This window comes from Thermobia domestica, chromosome 9 (assembly GCF_964235325.1).
Source record: "Thermobia domestica chromosome 9, izTheDome1.hap1.1, whole genome shotgun sequence".
NCBI lineage: Eukaryota > Metazoa > Arthropoda > Insecta > Zygentoma > Lepismatidae > Thermobia > Thermobia domestica.
Window position 1 is genome coordinate 51,888,278 of NC_137462.1, and position 19,654 is coordinate 51,907,931.

Below are 19,654 nucleotides of genomic sequence, written 5' to 3' on the forward strand. Positions count from 1 at the left end.
TAATTTCCTCACTTCCGATTGGATAAAAGTGCAAGCAATATGACTGGTAATTAAAGAAAGCATTTAGCAGCATATTTTTGACACTTATTTTCATACAGATAAATTTCCTGACCGATTATCTTGCACTAAAATAAGTTTTTTTTTCCTTCTGCAAAACGTAACTCGTGTAACGTCATAATATCCGTATGTTATATAGTTATTTAGAACCCAATGGAAACAAATGATGCCGTAAATAGCGCGGAGTTACGTCGTGCTTAACCTATCCATTGATTTAAATAGTAGTGGGTCTTTACATTGTGGAGAGGAAGGTCCGTGAAAAGAGAACATAAGTAAATTTACCCGTTCCGCAAAGAAAAGCTGGAAAAATTAATTACAGATTTTATTTATTTAACCTTGATTTTTCTAATATTCTAGTAATAGCAGTAACTCATTCTTCCTTCAACTTTGTCAAACTCTTAAGTAGTATGAGGTCTTCAGCTCGCTGTATTTTTCTTAGTATGTACGTCCGCTGTATTTAAGTGTACTGTGCTAATGCTAAAGTGTTGCTGCTTTTCGAGTTACCCAGCTGCCTCTTCCTTACACTTTCAGGTTGTTCTGGACGAGCTTATACATTCAGGGATGCAAAGAAGCAACAAAATTTCATTCGCCTAAGAAAAAAGCTACTAGCCCACATCTCACAATAGAAATCATTTACTTACTTTCGGTATGATATTAAATACTCGCCCGCACTAATGAACCACTCGCCCCGGGCGAGTGGACAAGTGGTTATTTGCATCCCTGTAGAAAACCTATATTGTTTTATGAAAAGTCATTTATCAAGAAGTATTTTTTAAAAAACTTAATTTAACACCAATGGTTTTCGTTCGCAGGATTTTGCTCCAGCATATTTTACGGACCAGTTGAAAGTACTGTCAAAGGCAAAATTCCCCTTATTGTGCTTCCACATGGTGGGCCGCATTCAGTAATCTCTGATGAGTACATGATGGGAGCCACGTTTTTTGCTCTCTTGGGTGAGTATACTTATTCCATTATATTCCGGAGTATTTCTCGTTTTTTCAGTAATTTCTCTCTACACTAAACAAATGTTGCTGTAAAAAATTGAATATTTTTGTATTCCGATTTTTCACTTAAAGAGTACACGTTTGATTTTTTAATGTCTTAAAGACGATGCATATAGCAAATTTATTTCAGGAAAAGGCAGCCTTGTAAATAACGGTAACAAGCTGTTACTTGTTCTTCAACTTGTAAGTTATTGTTCGCAGAAGTCAGTATAATCAATGTAGAACATTGAGTAATATTTTCAGTTTCTACATCACTTCTGATTTTCTAATGCTTTCCGTAAAATAGAGGTGAATCCTTTACTTCCAAGTCCACAGTTACTGCAGCTAGTGTGAAATAAAATTTGTTTTAATACCCACTCTGAAAATTTGAAACAATATAAGACATATTTGTCATTGCTTCGAACCCTTTATTTCAAGTTTATGTTTCAAGTCCTATTACATACTAGTTCCATACTTCTTCATAATGGAAGTTAGTATTCAACTTTCCTGTAACAAAACTGTATTTTCAATGACATTTTAATCTTAGTAATTGAAAAAGCTTGTAGTTTAATTCGTTGTTATACATGTAGATTTTTTCTACCCGACTATAGCGAAGCCAAAAGAAGGGTATTATGTTTAGCATGTCCGTTTGTGGGTATATATATCATCTCCATTAGTTCCTCTGTGAAGCTCAAATGCCTAAACCGATTTCAATAAATGAGGTATCGTTGGAAATGTAATGACAATCTGGGAAAATAAAATAAGTGACGTCACAAAAAGTCAATATGACAGACGTCAGCCGCCATTATGTTTAAGCTGAAAAAGTTTTTTGTTTGTTTGTTTGTTTTCCTGCAATATGTGCTCTCATCACCAAAAGATTCTGAAAATAAATTATATACATATACAGGATGTTAATGAACAACACCGACAAACTGTAAGAGGTGATTCCTCACATCAAAATAAGAGAAAAAGTTCATATGGACCTATGGCGAAAAGTGCATAGTTTCAGTGGCGAAAAGTGGCTCTCCAAAATCGCGAAAAAGCCAAATTTCAACAGACCCTATTTCGAATTCCAGAAACAGTGGATGGTGATCCTTATCAGTGTAAAGGAAGCCACGCATACATAATCCAAAAGTGTATATTTTATCAATTTTCAGTAGATGTACAGGGTATTCCCTACTGGATGTAATTCTCAGATATGCTCTCAATATAGTTTTCAGATATACCCTGATTTCAGGGAGGATCCAAAGTAGGCAGGAGGTAAACCTTGACAACAATAGTCATCCAATGCTTCGGAGAGAAGTTGGAAGTGTTAGGAACCGGCAACGATGTATTTTGTCACGTGTTATGCAATGTATTTTGTCAAGGTATATTTCACGTTTTCTTCACTTATAAGCGCGAAAGAAAACATTGTAGCATGCGTTTTCCAGAGTACGAGAGACCGTGCTGCTGACGATCCTTAACACTTCCGACATCTCGCCAAATGATTCCGTGTTCATTGCTATCGAGACTTATCCTTTGTCTACTTTGGACCTTTGGACCAATCATAAAATCAGAGCATATCTCAAAATTCGCTTGATGGCATGTTTGGTAATTTCATCATTTGGTAATTTCATCTCTGTTCACCCATTGAACATTAATGGAATGTGCATTTTTGGACTGCGTATGCATGACTTCTTTTACGCTCTATCCACAGTTTAATAAATTCGATATAGGGCGTCTTGGAATTTGTCTTTTTTTTTTTTTTTTTTTTTTCGATTTTGGACAGGCCTAGCTTTGAAACTATGCCCTTTTTCCCACAGGTCCATATGAACTTTTTCTTTTATTTTGATGTGAGGAATCACCTCTTACAGTTTGTCGGTGTAGTTCATTAACACCCTGTGTATATATATTTTAAAGAGAGAAAAGTAAATAAATACAATTGGAGGGAAAAAAGTAACTTTTCCTTTTTTTTATTAAATACATCATAGTGCTGAAAAGTAAAAAAAAAAAAAAAAATGAAAAAAAAAAACAATAAATGAATAACACCTCGTCTTCAGGAAAATAGTTCATTGCCCTTTATTTCAAACTGAAAACTTAACAAAAAAAAAAAAAAAAAAAAAAAAAGTTTTCAGCTATTAATTTTGAATTAGATACTAAAATAGCCGTAAGTTGGAGACCTCAAATCTACACGATGTTGAGTACGCTAATAAGGGTAGACGTCCGACTTTCAGGTATTTTAAAATGTAATTTGTTAATAGTAACAAACTTTTTTGTTTTGTTTTGTTTTGTTTTGTTTTCTGTTCAGAACAAAGGGCGATGAATTATTTTCATTGTGCTTCTTGTATTATTATTATTGTTATTTATTAATTAAGTTTTTTTTTTTTCAACAAAGCATTTTTTTTTTTTTTTCTTTTCTTCAGGGTTCAGTGTTTTGTTGGTGAACTATCGCGGATCGATTGGCTTTGGACAAGAAGCTGTCGATTCTCTTCCAGGCCATGTCGGAGAAGTGGATGTTCAAGATGTGCATCAAGCTGTAAAAACAACGATCGAAAGATTTCCGTTTCTAGATCCCAACAAAGTTGTGTTATATGGCGGTTCGCATGGAGGGTTTCTGGTTACCCATTTGAGTGGGCAATTTCCTGTAAGCATTTTCATAGATTTTCTTCTTTGAAACATAAATAGGAAGGGTTAAACTAACTTTTATGGCTTATGGAACCCGGCAAAAGCTCTTCATTGATTCTATACTTAGCTCACTGAATCCAGTTTCTATTTCTTATTCCTATTTCTGCGAGATCCATCTTAATATTGCCCTCCTATCTACGCCTAGGTCTTCCTAATGGTCGTTTTTCGATTGATCTTCCAGTTAAAAGTTTGAAAGCTTCCTACTTCCTTCCATTCTGGTTACATGACGTGCCAACCTAAACCTCCTAGATTTGATGACCCCAACAGTGTTTGGTAAACTATATAAATTATGTAGTTCCTCGTTGCAAAGTTTCCTCCACTGACCATTCCCGTTCCTTTTGGGTCCGAATATTCATCTTAGGATCTTGTTTTCAAATACTTTCAGTGTGAGTTCTTCATTCAGAGTAAGCGACCATTTTTCGCAACCATACAGAACAATAGGCATGATTATCGTTTTATATATTTTAAGCTTCAAATTCCTCGACAGAATTCGCGACAACAAAAGGTTTTTAACTGATTAATAACAAGAATTCCCTGCTTTTAGACGATTTTAATTTCTTCGTAAATATGATATCATATTGATCCTAGATATTTGAAAGTATTCATTTTATCGAAAGTGTTATTTGATATTTTAACGCATCCATAATTTGGAGAATTGCGATCTCGACGAACTTCCATGTATTTAGTTTTCTCTGCATTGACGTCTAAACCCAAGCCCCTGGAAGCGTTTAATAAGGCCTCTGCATTTCTTTCTATTCTCTTATCATCTTATTAAATTTACATCATCAAAATATGCCATAACCTAGTGAATACCATCCAGCATGGTGAATAGGAAGGGTTATATATTACACCAAAATTGATTTTCTTGAATGATCTTTTTCTATAGAAAAGAAATATAGAAAATAGGTCTATTGTACATTGTCTTATACAGTGGTTCAGTTTTAAAGTGCAGGTTTGGCCGTTCCAACTCTTCTTATTATGCTGAATTTATTATTGACGTGTAACATCTTGTTTTAAGGGAAATGTGAGTGCTTAATTTCATTAATAATAATAGAAAAATGTGATTTCCCCTTAAAGATAAAAATATCATTGTTCATTATTTATATATTTTTATTATATTTCTAAAATTGAAGTACTCATTTAAATTAGATGATTACATTGATTTTTTTAAGTTCAAATTATTAACACATCCTGTTTTAACTTAGAGCTTTTTGCAGACAATAGAAAATATCCTAAGTGAGACGAAACTTTAAAATAACTGTATTATGGGTTTGGCGTAGAAGGCTTGTATACATAACCCCGGACAATTTCCTTGTTTTCTCTTGAACCCAATTTCTTTTTTCTTTCCATTTTCTCACTTTGAATGACGACTCACTAATTAATCTGAAGGACAAATACCATAGTATTCCTGAGAACTTTCACTTCTTATTATTTATTATCACTGCGTTTGCTTTCTGTCTCTGTGTTGACAAGTAGAGAAACTTAACGAGAGAATGAATAAACAAAATATACAAGTTCCTTTTCCTCGATCGCTATAAAATAACTTCCCATATAGTAATTTCATTAAATCTTGTTTTATATATATATATATATAATATGTAAGTAACATTACACTTCACAAAGTACAAAATATAGGATATATTTAAATATGTATTAATTTATCTAACCTCGTACAAACTCACGTGTTAATTTTTCTAATAATACTCCTCAGCTCTATAAGTTTGACTGTACTTTCAGCTATAGATAACCACAACCACTATTATCTACTTCAAATGCACTGCGGCTTTCGTAACAGTTTGTAGGAGTGGAAGCGCGATTCAATTCATTAGTCTAAACGCCCCCAGCTGTCATACTTTCATCACATGTCACGCAGAAATTGGTCATTATTGTTGCGCAAAAGCAGCACAGCTATCGATTTTGTTTTGGCACCAGCTAGGTTCGTGTGGCACCCAATTGTCCATCTTTCCTAGTTTCTCCAAATGCTGTGTGATGGTCGAATGATCAACGTTGAGTTTCTCGGAAAACCCTGAAGTAATTTTTCTATGAATCTGTCTTGATAATCGCCTTCAGTTTTAATCGTCACCAGTCGAATGGATTTGCGATCTTCCTCATGTCTAGGCTTCAATACCCACGAAAGGAACTTTGGGTTGCACTGTGAGTTCGGTCACACTGCTTTTATCCCAAACTTCGTTATTGTTTTGGGCTGATTATGCGGGGCTGTAGCCGAGTGTAAATTCGTAGAAAAGAATCGTGAAAATCTTTTCAGTCATGAAAATTTTTAGGTAGATAAATAAGTAGATAGAAAGCAGAGCATGTTTTCAAATGATACACACAGGTTTTATGACCACAGTCATGTGTTAAATTCAAGATACTTTAAATCTTGTATTAATTTTGCAACAACCGAATAAATGAAATTTATACACACCTTCGCTGATATCTCAAGTAAGAAAGGGACGAAGTAGAAACAGAAACGTAACTGAAGAAGATTAGGGCCTGTGAATGTCATCTGGTGTGTGCCCCTTTTCTTTAGTATTTCTTCTATTCCTTGTCTACTTTCTTCTTATCTAAGTAATAACAACATTGTGTCCATGGGTTTCTTCAAGGTACTCTGTTTACTCCTGCATTTCATTTCACCAGTTCTTCCATCATCATTCACTTGCCTTAATCCATGATTATTCGCTTGACCTAATGATCCGTCTCCCTTAGCCTAAAGGGCGTAATCGTGAGATATTAAACTAAAAGATTTTTCCTTATCTGACAAAGCGAAAGCGTAATTTCTCTTTTTAATTGTTGTATGACAGTATTTTGAATGACTAATTTCTAGTAAGTAGTTTATTATTATTATTATTATTATTATTATTATTATTATACTCGTCGTCTTCTTTCTGAATTGAGTTGTTCAAGAATATATAATATACTTCCTCTGGTATCTTTTTCTCTCTTAACATTACTTGAATGAAATTAACACTAGGAGATATAGTGGTTGGTGTAAGAAATGAAATCAGTTTGTTGTTAAGTTACTCACAACCAACTGTATATAAATTGTGTTATTCGCTTGAAAGTTATTGGAAAAGTAGAATTTAGGTGAGGGAGTCCATTTTTGAACGAAGCTGTTATGTGTGGAATCCTTTATTTAATAGTGTAGTAAATGCAATATAGTATTTGAAACTGAATTAGTGTTTTGTATTGTTGTCATAGGATTACTACAAAGCTGTAGTTGCAAGGAATCCTGTTGTGGATATTGCCACAATGTTCACGATTAGTGATATACCTGATTGGTGAGTGAAATCAACATTTTAATCTTGTGTTATTAAAACTCAACATTTTAATCTTATGTTTTAGAAATTTTAAGGATGAAAAAGAGGATCAAAATATTTTTTTTAAGTCTTCTATCTTTTTTTTTTTTTATCAGTTGCTTATAATGCTAATATACAGACAAATGCATAAAATAACTTGATAAAAACAATTAGCATTCGTGTTTATGTACGGCGCAATATTGGACTCTAACTCCCTTGTCTGTTTTTTGTTCTCATCGCATTATAACAAAAATTTGTTATGTTTTATAACACTCACCACCATGTTCCCTGAAAATAGATACTATGAATAACTATCTGCAATATTTCAAAGTCTAAGCGAACTTCATCTTCTAACAGTAACAGTTTGCGAACTTTAAGTTGTTGTTTTTGCTATTATTATTATTATTATTATTATTATTATTATTATTATTATTATTATTATTATTATTATTATTATTATTATTATTAATAATAATAATAATAATAAATATTTCCTTACATTTGAATTCATTCAAAATCTTTAGAAGTCAATATCCATAGAAATGAGTCAAATGTATAAAGAAAGTTATAGACTTGAGGGAAAATTAGTGTAAAGAACTCCATGGAATAAATTTCTAGTTTTAATATTCTCAGCTACTTAGCTTAGAAACACAAACTATTGTTTTTAGGTGCGTCTAAATGAACAATCACTTTCCACACAGTACCAACAACTCTGCATGAAACTTATTGTTTAAACTAAGTTGTTGTGAAATATTGAAATATTACAGATGAATAGGCATAAAATAGGCTTTGGAATATTGCAGATGATTATATGTATATTAGAATTATACAGGGTGTTTCAAAACAACACCGACAACGTTGGGGAGGTGATTCCTGACACCAAGATAAGACAAAAAGTACTGATCAACCAGGGTGCAGAAATCTGTCATTTCGGAGTTATAGGTTGCCGAAAACATGAAAAAATGAAATTCAAACATCCATAGTTCCAATACCATGGGACCTACCGTAGTCGGGTGAAGACTTCCCTTAGGAACTAGTATGTGCCCTATCCAAATATCCATATTTCAGAATCGTGTGGTACTTCCGCAACAATTTTTATAGAGATAGTTAGTGAGTACTTCAAATTATATACCCGTAGCCAAACTCCCATCGATCCATTCCTCTATCTTGTCCTGAATGTCTTTCCGGCGTTGCTCATCCTTAATACCCGTGATGATTTTGCTTTAAAGTCACCCAGATCTTTGGGGTTTTCTGCACATATTACCGTCTTATATTCCCACAGCTAAAAATCACATGGAACCAGGTCTGTTGGCCTTGTGGGCCATGATGTGGGTCCAATCTACATACTTCGAAGTTTCGGATTCTGTTTCTAATTGCGAGAGCGAACTGTTTGGGGGGGGGGGTTACACGTCATCTTTAATACCCACTGTATCCAGCTGGAGGAGGCGGAACGTCTGCAACGTGTTGAGATAGATAGTGACCGTATCTTCCTCAAAGAAGGAAGGCCCAATTATGTGCCTCATAGACACAAAGCACCATACATTTGCTTTAGGACTGACTTCCTCGAAGTTTCTCAAAGAAGGAAGGCCCAATTGTGTACTCCGCAGACACAGAACAACATACATTTGCTTTAGGGCTAACCCCTTCGAAGTTTCTTAAAGAAGGAAGGTCCAATTATGTGCTCCATAGACCAGAGCACCACACATTGCTTTAGGGCTAACCCCTCAAAGGTTAGAGCAAATAGAAGGTTGCTTCATCGGAGAATATAATGTGCGTCAACAGTGCATCATCACCCAATAGCCGATCGAGGATCAATTCACAAAATTCCAGACTAATGGTCTAATTCAATTTGCTCATATGAGCCCAATTCTCAACTTTTAGAACTTCATATTAATTCTATTCGGGAGGATCCTAAACAGCGATGCACATTCAACTCCAAGATCCTTCGTCGGGTTCCTTATAATGTTTTTCCCTCGCCCAGTCTTGCTTCCCTCTCCCCTCACCTACCACTTGTTCTTGCCCGGCCACTTCACGGTAAATCTGCGACATTTCCTGCCTTTAGAAACTTCGCATGCCATGTCTTCATGCTTTTAAGGTCCAGGGCCATATCTTGACACACAGTCTTGAATTATCGATACATCAGAATACACAATTTTAGCTCTGAATATTACAACAGACGCTGCTCCTTCTCCTAAATCAATACCACCTTAGAACCACGTAATCGCTCGCAGTAACGTGATCCTTTCAGCAAGTAGTTGTGCCAGGTAAAACTAAAAACTGTAGTCCTGTACCAGGCGCTTACTCAGAAATTTTTGTTGGGTGGAGGCCACTACGTCTATGTAGTATTGAACGGTATTATTCTGCACCTGAAAAGATGATAAGTAGTTGTAAAATACTTCCACCTATATTTTCAGGAAAAAATGATAAAACTAGATTATTTTTATAAGAGAAAGAGTGTAGATGAAGTGTAAGATGAAATTTTGATGCTACATCAATTATTTCCTTGTTAAACAAGTATAGTTTTATTGAGAAAGTGCAAGTGTATTTTGCGTTAGGAAGTTTTGGGAGGTCCGGACCCGGTGGACCCTCCCCGTGGGTACGCCTCTGTTCACTATAAATGTTATTTCCCGGAGATATCTCTGTTAGGTATTACAAAGTCGTTCTGAAGTGAAATGTGGATTTAACTGTTAGAAAATTCTATTTCATGCTTGGAATTCATGTATAGCTGTTTACTAGAGTTAGAAGCTAGCAGTACTAAAATAAATTGTAGATATTAGATTTACGAACATAACATTTGTTTTGTAATTTACTAAGTAAACGTCTTGCTTGTAAATTTGAAAGTAATTTAAATAAATCCTCCTCAGGTGTGCTGTTGAATCAGGTTCTTCCTATGATAAAGTTGTCTACAGTGACTTGGATATGCTGCAGTTAATGAGAAAGAAATCTCCTATCTATAATATAGAGAAGGTGAAAGCACCTACTATGATATTAGTAGGTAAAAATGATCTACGTGTTCCCCCGAGTCAAGGTATAGCCTACTACCATGAGTTGAGGAGAAGGGGTATTAAAACAAAGTAAGTATACTACGAAATAATTATACTCTTTGGAGGAATATAGTCCAGGAATATGCATGCTTTGAAATTTTCAGTATGCGATCCAGATTGTTTCTACTGTGTACCACAATGACTAGTCAGTTGAAATGTTGGCTTTTTAAACATGTTAAAGTAAACACTTTTCTTTTAAATCTAAAACAATAAACACGATTACTTTTTCTCAAAGCAACGAAAGCAAAATATAAGGACGTCTAGTTGGGCTACTTTCAATTTGCTCCGTTCTACATATACAGGGTGTTTCAAAGCAACACCGACAACGTTTGGAAGGTAATTCCTGACACCAAAATAAGACAAAAAGTATAGACTAATCTGGGTGCACAAATGCTTCCTTTCGGAGTTATAGGATGCCGAAAATATGGAAAAATGAACTTTAAACATCCATAGCTCCAAAACTATGGGACCTACCGTAGTAGGATCAAGACTTCACTTAGGAACTAGTATGTGCCCTATCCAAAAATGCATGTTTCAGAATGCTAAGGTACTCACGAAGCAAGTTTTAAAGAGCGAGTTGGCTACGGGTATATAATTTGAAGTACTCTGCAACTACCTCTATAAAAATTGTTGCGGAGGTACCGCAGGATTCTGAAACTTGGATAGGGCACCTACTGGACTAGGGCCATCGTAACCTGAGCTCTGACAGATCTAACATCATGTAAGTTGACGACAGTGTTGCGAACCGTCATAGCAAGAAGAATCAAAGCGACCACATGACAGGACGATAAAGGAATCGAATTACTTTATCACTGATTGAATCAGATTATAAGTTGAAATATTTACAAACTAGATATTTAAAAAAAATAATCGTACTTTACTCCTCAACATTCCAGCACAACGTAGTTCCACTAGGCCTAAAATTATTGCCACAATAATGAATACTTTTTTTCTTTTTTCACTTATTGACACAACTCTGTCCTTTTGACAAATTTGCTACGTAAATAGAAGTGAGGTTACATGGAACAACAACCGGTCCACCTCCCTATCGCCGCAGGAAGTAGGTTTTCGTGGAATTGAAAGCGAAGAGGGTAGTGAGTCTGTACGGCTCTTCTAAAGTTCAAGGGCAATGAACCATTATTTGGAATGTCAGGCTGAAATGAGTATAATTTCTAATGATCTTTGTAGGAAATTTGTTGACATAAGGAAAAACTACCTACATACTCTATATATTACAGAGATTGTTATAATGAGCTTTTCATAAGGGCTGATTTAGAAATTGAGTGGTTGGAAAGTAACGAACGTGATCCAGCTATGTTTGTCTTTTCATAGAAGACATTTTTTCACCAATATGTGAAGGGGAGGATAGTTTAGACCCACAAAAATACATTTGGAAACACTGGGTTGTTTCTATGGTAACCGAACAGTGTTGTCGCATTTATACCTACTCATTAGTGAAAGTTTTTGTGTTGTCAGGTTGTTTTGATTTTTTGTGCTATCATCTCAGTGCATTGATGTGAATATTGTGTTGTTATTTTCATTCATCAGTGGAACATAGTTTGTATTCGTATTATTCACATAGACCTAAAATATAAATTTAGCATGTGTATGTGTGTATGTTTGAGTTTATGAACACAATGCCTGGAGTGCGTAAGAAGTGCGGAAAGGGGGTGCCCTTGACAAGTCAGGCACGGGAATTTGTTTGAGTTTTACGTCCCACGGTTATGCCGGTTAGGCTAAAGAGAACGGGAATTTGTGTTTAATCTTAGGGAATATTTGGAGAAAGAACGTAACGACGGTCCTTTATTGCCATTGAATAAAGTGATTGAAACAGTAGATTCAGCTTTATACATTAGCCCTACAACTGTGAAAAGAATCACAAAAGAGAAGTGCCTGAAAGACCTCGCTGCACCGACGGAAATTTTATCCACCCTAGGAAAAAAGCTTAAGATTTCTACAGTAAATGGAATTAAATTATCTACAATTGAAAGCCATTCTCTAACGTAAGTAGTTTTCATTTTTTAAAAAATATATAACATCATGGGCCTTAGCAGAGTCCTTCTGACGCGTGTTTAGTGTCATACTAAAGAGTTGAACTGATTTTGAGTTTAACGTCACTTTCAACAACGAGGCTATATGAGACGTGAATCTACTGATTAACGTGGAATCCGAACCACGTGAGCTCCTGTCGGGAATAGAACCGGGGTCTCCCATGCCAAAGGCGTACACTAACCGCTTAGCTACGAAGAAGCCCGATCTCATACTAAAGAGTTCGACTAACATATGTTTCCATGCAGTAGTCAGGCATTTAGTATGACGCTAATCATATGTCAAAACGACTCTGCATAAGGCCCTATGTGTTTAGAAGTAACGGTTGTGTTCTTTACGATTTTGTAAACTATCTTAACGCAATACTAATTTGTTTGTTTCTTTTGTCTAATACTTTCGTCAGGCATAATGTTAAATAATATTTTTGTTGAAATACATATATGATTCATTTCCACAAAATGTGCCCCTTGTTATATTTATATTGTTACAGAAGATAAATGTGGCAACCGCGCTTGATCGCACGTGAGAGTTGTCAGAGCTCTTCTTAGCGCGGCCTTACTCTAGTTTCTAAGTGAAGTCTAGACCGACTACGGTAGGTCCCATAGTTCTGGAGCTATGGACCTTCAAAGTTCATTTTTTTCATATTTTCCGAAAGGAAGCCTATAACTCCGAAAGGAAGCATTTGTGCACCCAGGATGGTCTATATTTTTTGTCTTATCGTGGTGTCAGAATTCACCTCCCAAATATATATATATATATATATATATATATATATAGCCTGCGAAGTAATTCGCCTGGGGCCAGGAAATAAAATTTAATGATCCGATTGGTACAATTTATTAAAATTCTTCGAATTATTTTCGTTGGCTATCGACAGACCGCTGCCAGCGCGATTTTCACGCAGCGTACACCTCCTTTAAGTTATTTTCCGACAACCCCCTTATAACACCCGTCGTTGCTGCTTGGATAGCAAAAATATCGTCAAAACAGCCATAGGCTTCCTTTAAGTTTGAGGAATAGTAAAAGTCCGCTGGGCTCATGTCGGGATCGTACGGTGGTTACAGCAACGTGGCAACGCTGATTCTAGCCAGTAGTAATGGCGTCACAATAAACGCGGTGTGACTCATCGCGTTATCGTATGAAGCTTCCAGCATTTGACAATCTCCAGTCAAGCCCAAGTGACTGTCTCGCAGACGTGTCAGGACTTCCATGTAATAAACTGCGTTGGTAGTCTTCCCTTAAGATAGAGATTCTTGATGTACCACTCCTTTCTTTCAAAGAGCACACTTAATATTGTTTCCTCCTAGACTCGGACACCCTTGCCTTCTAGAGGCGCGGGAACTCTTTGGTGTGTCACTCCGAACTTTGGGACTTACTTTTGAGTCGTATTGGAACATGCATGTTTCGTCACCTGTTATTACATTATCAAAAAAAAGTCCAGTTCAGTCCTCACTTACGCCAACATTTGACGGAAAATGTCAAGTTGTTTTTCCTTTCATCCGTTGTTCAGCGCTTTTGACACCAGCTGTGCACAAATCTGGTACATGTTCAAATTTTCACTAACAATTTCGTGTATCACTGTTTTGGGTAGATTCATTTCTTCGGCTATCATTCTCACACTCAAACGACTGTCTTGGTCCAAAGTTACTTCACTTGACAAAAAATTTGTCCACGCTACTCATCGAAGGAAGTCCAGAGCGTTCGTCGTCCTCCACTTATGCATGGCGAACATCTCTGCAGCAGTTTTTCCAAGCTTGAAGTAAAATTTAATATCGTATCATTGCCCAAGCGGACGCTGTATTTTGAGCTTACAAAAATCTCGACTCATTTTTCACACAATAACGACCCTTACTATACCAGAACTTGCAAGCAGCTGATCGTGGAAGCGTTGGGTTGACAGCTGGAGCGACGTGCGGTGGTCAGTCTCATTATATTCCGGGCAAACCCTGCATATATATACAGGGTGTCTCAAAACTCTCCTGACATAGGAAAACTCTGTTATTATCAGAGTTACAACAAAATGTATGAGGGGAAACCGTCTCCAAATATAATCTTTTCAGTCTAAAGTGAAGGATTTTTTTTTTTTTAAATCGGAGAAGCCGTTTGGGCTGTACACTCTTTATGTGCCCAATGTCAAATGAAAATGCAACGTTGCCATTTATGCGGACCCACAATATGATGTGAATGTGCACACGTTTGAAATGGGAGGTTGGCCATTGACACGTTAGTGTAAAAGGTAGTAACTTCATTCACTTATGTTATGAGTCCGGGTAAATGTCAGCGTTGCATTGGAAACGTTGCACCAATGTTGATGCTTCTGTTTTATGTTTGAAACAGCACACTTTCCGTGTAGTCTCATGTAAACTTCATAAAAATCTAACAATAGTCTTCGAAGCTAGACCAGAATGGCTGAGAGTATTCATCTCATAATTGTGTGTAGGTTCCCGTATAAATTCGACAAAGATGCATCGATTTTAATCATTCTTCTTTTGTTTAAAAAAATATATATATATATATATATATTTTCTTGTAGTTTCATGTAAATTTCATGAGGATGTAATGATAGCTTTCTGAGCTACAAGATGTCCATAAAGCCGCGCAACCCATACTTGGAACGTCAGAACTTTTGAACCAAGTGCGAATGAAATTAAACTCCAATCCAGGGAAGGACTGTCTTGTCTTTGTAGATATTTTTGAGATATAAACCGTGTGGTGGAGGATTCTACGTTCGTCCTCATGAATACCAGAAACATACGAAGGCACAGTTTAAAAAAAAAAAAAAAAAAAAAAAAAAAAAAAAAAAAACGTGGAAAATCAAAAATTGAATGTAGTATAGCTTTTTCGTGAAAAAATACTATTTTCCGACATTATGAAGCAATATGGCAACGCTGACGGTACCAGGTGGTATCAACACATGTGGATAGCTACCAACTACCATATAAATAGACTGTTACAAACAAACCAGAAACTTTTAAATCATTGAGGAAACGTATCTACTCCTAGCCATGAATTTCTGAACTTCATACGGATCTAACAATAATCTTCAGAGCTAGACTCTGAAACTCTTTAACGGCTGACAGTGTTAATATCGTAATTAACCAACTTCATTGTGTGTATGCACTCATAACTTCAATACAAGTGTACTGATTTTTATTATTCTTATTCAGTTTCAAAGAGTATAGTTTCTCGCAAGTTTCGTATAAATTTTATTAGGATCTAATGACAATCCTTAGAGTTAGGCCATAAAACTCCTCAACAGATAATAGTGTTAATACTGTGTGAATATTCACGTATAATTCTGTAACGTATATACCTAGATATATATATGGTCACGCATGTTTCGTAGGCTGACCCATTTTATAGGAAACTAGTGGCCTACCTTTTGTTTAGGTGTCTTAACTAAACTACTGGGGCAACGAAGATGTGGAAAAATTAAATAAAAGAAAAATAACCATCATCAGGGATTCACCAAAAACCAAAAAGTATAATCTTTTTTTTAAAAATACAAGATTTACCGACTTCAACAGAAGCGCTACAAAGTAGAAAATAATAAAAGCCCTAAAAAGGTAATAGTAATAATAATAATAAGAAGAAATCGTTTGAAACCAGCAAATAATTCTTTACTGTTATCTATATAAAAGAAAATTGAATTCTGTGCCAAGCCAAACAAATTAATGCCTCATAAAATGTTCAGCTTTTAAATTAATTTTAAATTGAAACTAATTTTAAATTTGGTATTTGTTTGTTTGACTTGGCACAAGCTTCAAAATTTTCTTTTGTAGATAATAGTAATTATTTTTTACTTTTAAGCTCTTTATTATTATTATTATTATTATTATTATTATTATTATTATTATTATTATTATTATTATTATTATTATTATTATTATTATTATTATTATTTCTACTTTCTAGCGCTTTTATTATCTTATATTTTCACGCTTTTGTTGAAAAAAATGAAATCTTTGAGTTTTACGTCCCACGGTTATGCCGGTTAGGCTAAAGGAGACAGTGATGATGAGTAATGAATGAAATGGTAGAATGAAGAAAGTGGGAGGAAACGGGAGAACCCCGAGAAAACCCACGCACATGGTGTTTGTCCACCACAAAGTCCACTTGGCGAGGGCTGGGATCGAACCCGGGACCCCAAGCACCAGAGGTGAACGCTCTACCACTGAGCCACCGCGGCCCCGCTTTTGTTGAAGTCGCTTAATATTTAATATATATATATATATATATATATATATATATATATATATATATATATATATATATATATATATATATATATGGTTTACTAAATTCATTTACAAAATGTGATAAGTTACTATAAAATAATAGAAATAACAAATATATTTTTCAGTAGTATATTATTATCGTCCAAATATTGGCCTTCGTTTGCGATACACTTTTCCATTTGACTTTCTGAAGTTTTGAGTTACAATCCTGACGTATAGTAGTCCTCAGATTGTCAACATTGGTATGCATTGGGTCTCAGATAGCCTAAAAGAAAACAATTTAAAGGGGAAAATCGAATGATAATTCAGACTAAAAAACATTAACATGTAACGAGATTAAGCGTCTGGGATAACAATTCACTCAAAACCTACACTGAAGCTTTTATGTTTGTGTTGGTCCCGATTTTTTTTTTTTTTTTTTTTTTTTTTTTTTTTTTTTTTTTTTTTTTTGGTGGTGGAATTACAGATTCTGATTCAAAGTGAGATAAATTTGGGATCCAGAAAAATGTATCAGCTGCACATTCCAATGGAAATTCACTGTAACTGTCTGGCTTATTGCTCGAAAAAGCAAGACCCATAACATAGAATTTTGCAGCTAACAGTGACACATGGATTGTGTATAGAATGACATGAAGCTGTAATAATCTCTTTCTGCCCAATAACGAACATTCTGATCATTCACGGAATTTCGTTACTTGAGACAATACAGCGTTTGGACTAAGATTTTTAAGGATAACCTTACAATTGTCATCCGATTCCTTTAAAATGGGTATTAAAGCTGTTGAAACGGACATGTCCAAATCAGAAGCATGTTTTAGGACTGATTGTTAAAGAAATTGCACCATTTTTTTGATGTCGTAACTGCCCAGAACACGAAAATTTTCAACTCATACTTTTCTTTTTTTAAATGTATTTATTTGGAAGAGCATGAAAGTGATAAGCTCGAGAAATACACCGAGATGGCAACTGAAACGGCAAGCCAAATGTTACCAAATACCATGTCTCGCTCAACTGATGTCTGTGCAATGGTTCAGCAAAATACGAAAAGTTTTTTCTATTGCATCCTGTATTTATATTATAGATTAAACATCTCTCTCCCTCTCTCTCTCTCTCTCTCTCTCTCTCTCTCTCTTTCTGTCTTTCTGTCTTGATTAAGTAAACATTTATGTTTATATTCTTGTTAGATTGAAAATTGTAAAATTAATTAATACTCTTTCAAACTCGGAATAGTAATGTTGGTTTCAAATTTTCCATGTACAGTACATCATAAGTTTTCTTTCTTTAATTGAATATGTTAATGCCTAAAAGATTCTTATTTAAACTGTGAAGAAAAATTAGTATTTTTAGCGGCTAACAAAAGAACGGAAGGATGTATTATACAAAAGGTGTTCAAAAAGTTTTGTGTTCGTTTACTTGTGTCCTTATATACATACTTACTGGTATACTACTCAGTGTATCCTCCAACCGCAGTGACATAATTAGCCCGCTGTTCTTTCGACGCCGAAATGCACTTTGACAAAATACCGGATGTTATAATATCACTGTTTCACAAACAAAATGAGTTCTTGTTAATTGGTCTGCCTACCACGAAGGTGGGCTTTCAGATGACCAATCAGAAAGAAATCAGAAGGTGCCAAGTGGGGACAATAAGAAGATTGAGGAACCACTTCCCATCCCATACTTCTGATTTTCTGTTGTGTGTGATTGGCAGATAGGATTTGTTTCTGCTCGCTTATGAGCAGGTGTGACATCCAACGGGCACAAAGTTTTCTGTAACCTAAAGACTGTATTAATGTAAGACCAAACGTTTCAACAAAATGTCGTGTGGCTATCCATTTGACAATGTGGTCTTTGTTCACTGCAGTTGATGGTCCGCCGTACCGTGTTGGTGTACCAGACTGAAAAAATGAAATGAAATCTTTGAGTTTCACGTCCCACGGTTATGCCGGTTAGGCTAAAGGAGACAGTTATTATGAGAAATGAATGAAATGGTGGAATGAAGAAAGTGGGAGGAAACGGGAGAACCACGAGAAAACCCACGCACACGATGTTTGTCCACCACAAAGTTCACTTGGCGGGAGCAGGGTTTGAACCCGGAACCCCAAGCACCAGAGGTGAACGCTCTACCACTGAGCCACCGCGGCCCCTGTGTACCAGACTGAAATCACCACTGTGGAAGCTTTGTACCCATTACTACATAATGTTGCAATCCCATGGGTAAAAGTGAGGGGGAATGCGGGAGTACGTCGTCCTCCCACTTTCAAAAATATCTATGACGTCCCTCTACGTTTTACAAATTACAATGGGCATAAATAGGCACGTGGGACGGCGTGATGTCGGTCCAATGTCTCATCCCCGTCTACGCGAAGCAATTTATGTCGAATAGAATGACTGAGTAATTGGCTGTCTTGTACAGGAATTCAGTGGCGAACCGTCTCCATTGTAGATGTTTCTATTAATAGAGAAAGAAAATTTGCCACACAACTTCGGCATAAAGGACATAAGTACACGCACACAAAACTTCATGGTCCTAGTGCATCTATTAAAAAAAAAAAAAAAAAAAAAAAAAGTTATGGCCCATTGTGCGAACCTTTTCGAACGCTCTTTGTAAAGAAAAGTGTTTTAGAAAACCTATGAGAACCTATAGTTGCATGATATTTTCATATTATTATTTCAGGTTATTACTATACGAGGACAACCATCCATTGAGCCAAATACCTGTCGAAATAGATGGTGCCATCAACGCGGCATTGTGGTTTCTTCATCATCTTGGCTACTCGATACCAGAAGCTCAGAAGAATGCTTTGGATAAATAAGATGTTTATTGTTATATGAATTACAACTGCTCAACAGCGTATAAGTTCTAACCAAACTAAGTCAAATATATTTACTTGTGTGAAGGAGTTGTTAACTGACAAATTGATTTTTTCTATTTTTTACACAATAATGTAAGGTAAGAGGTATAATACTTAACCATGTAACATTTGTAAAGATCTTTGGAGATATTTTATGTGCTACATGCAATAAAATGTTAGTCATTTTGCATTTCACGTTATTTATTACAACTATCAATACTAACAAGTGCTAAGTTAAGTTAGCAAAGCTCTTATGCGTTTCTTTGAAACTAATTTTCTCACAGGCAGCTTCAGCCACGTTGACTAAATTTTATACAATAATAGTCATGATATAGATGATTTTCAAGAGAGATATTTGTGATTGATCATGTTCTTGATGAATAATGGCTGAAAAACTTCCCTATATGTTAGCATTAATTTCTCGATGCCTATTTCAGATAGAATGACCAAGCTTTGTTATCGAGTGAT

General features: G+C 35.5%; 1 protein-coding gene across 2 annotated transcripts in view; it reads left to right on the forward strand.

Moving 5' to 3' along the window:
* Nucleotides 1-19,376, forward strand: part of LOC145694636 (acylamino-acid-releasing enzyme-like) — a 46,176-nt gene extending 26,800 nt beyond the window's left edge. For both annotated transcript variants that reach the window (XM_081771046.1, XM_081771045.1), the window contains exons 9-13: nt 870-1,010; nt 3,443-3,663; nt 6,903-6,982; nt 9,865-10,074; nt 19,009-19,376. In XM_081771046.1, the coding sequence (XP_081627172.1) occupies nt 870-1,010; nt 3,443-3,663; nt 6,903-6,982; nt 9,865-10,074; nt 19,009-19,147 (791 nt within the window). In that variant the 3' untranslated portion in view covers nt 19,148-19,376. The remainder of the gene's footprint in view (nt 1-869; nt 1,011-3,442; nt 3,664-6,902; nt 6,983-9,864; nt 10,075-19,008) is intronic.
* The last annotated feature ends 278 nt before the right edge of the window (nt 19,377-19,654 follow it).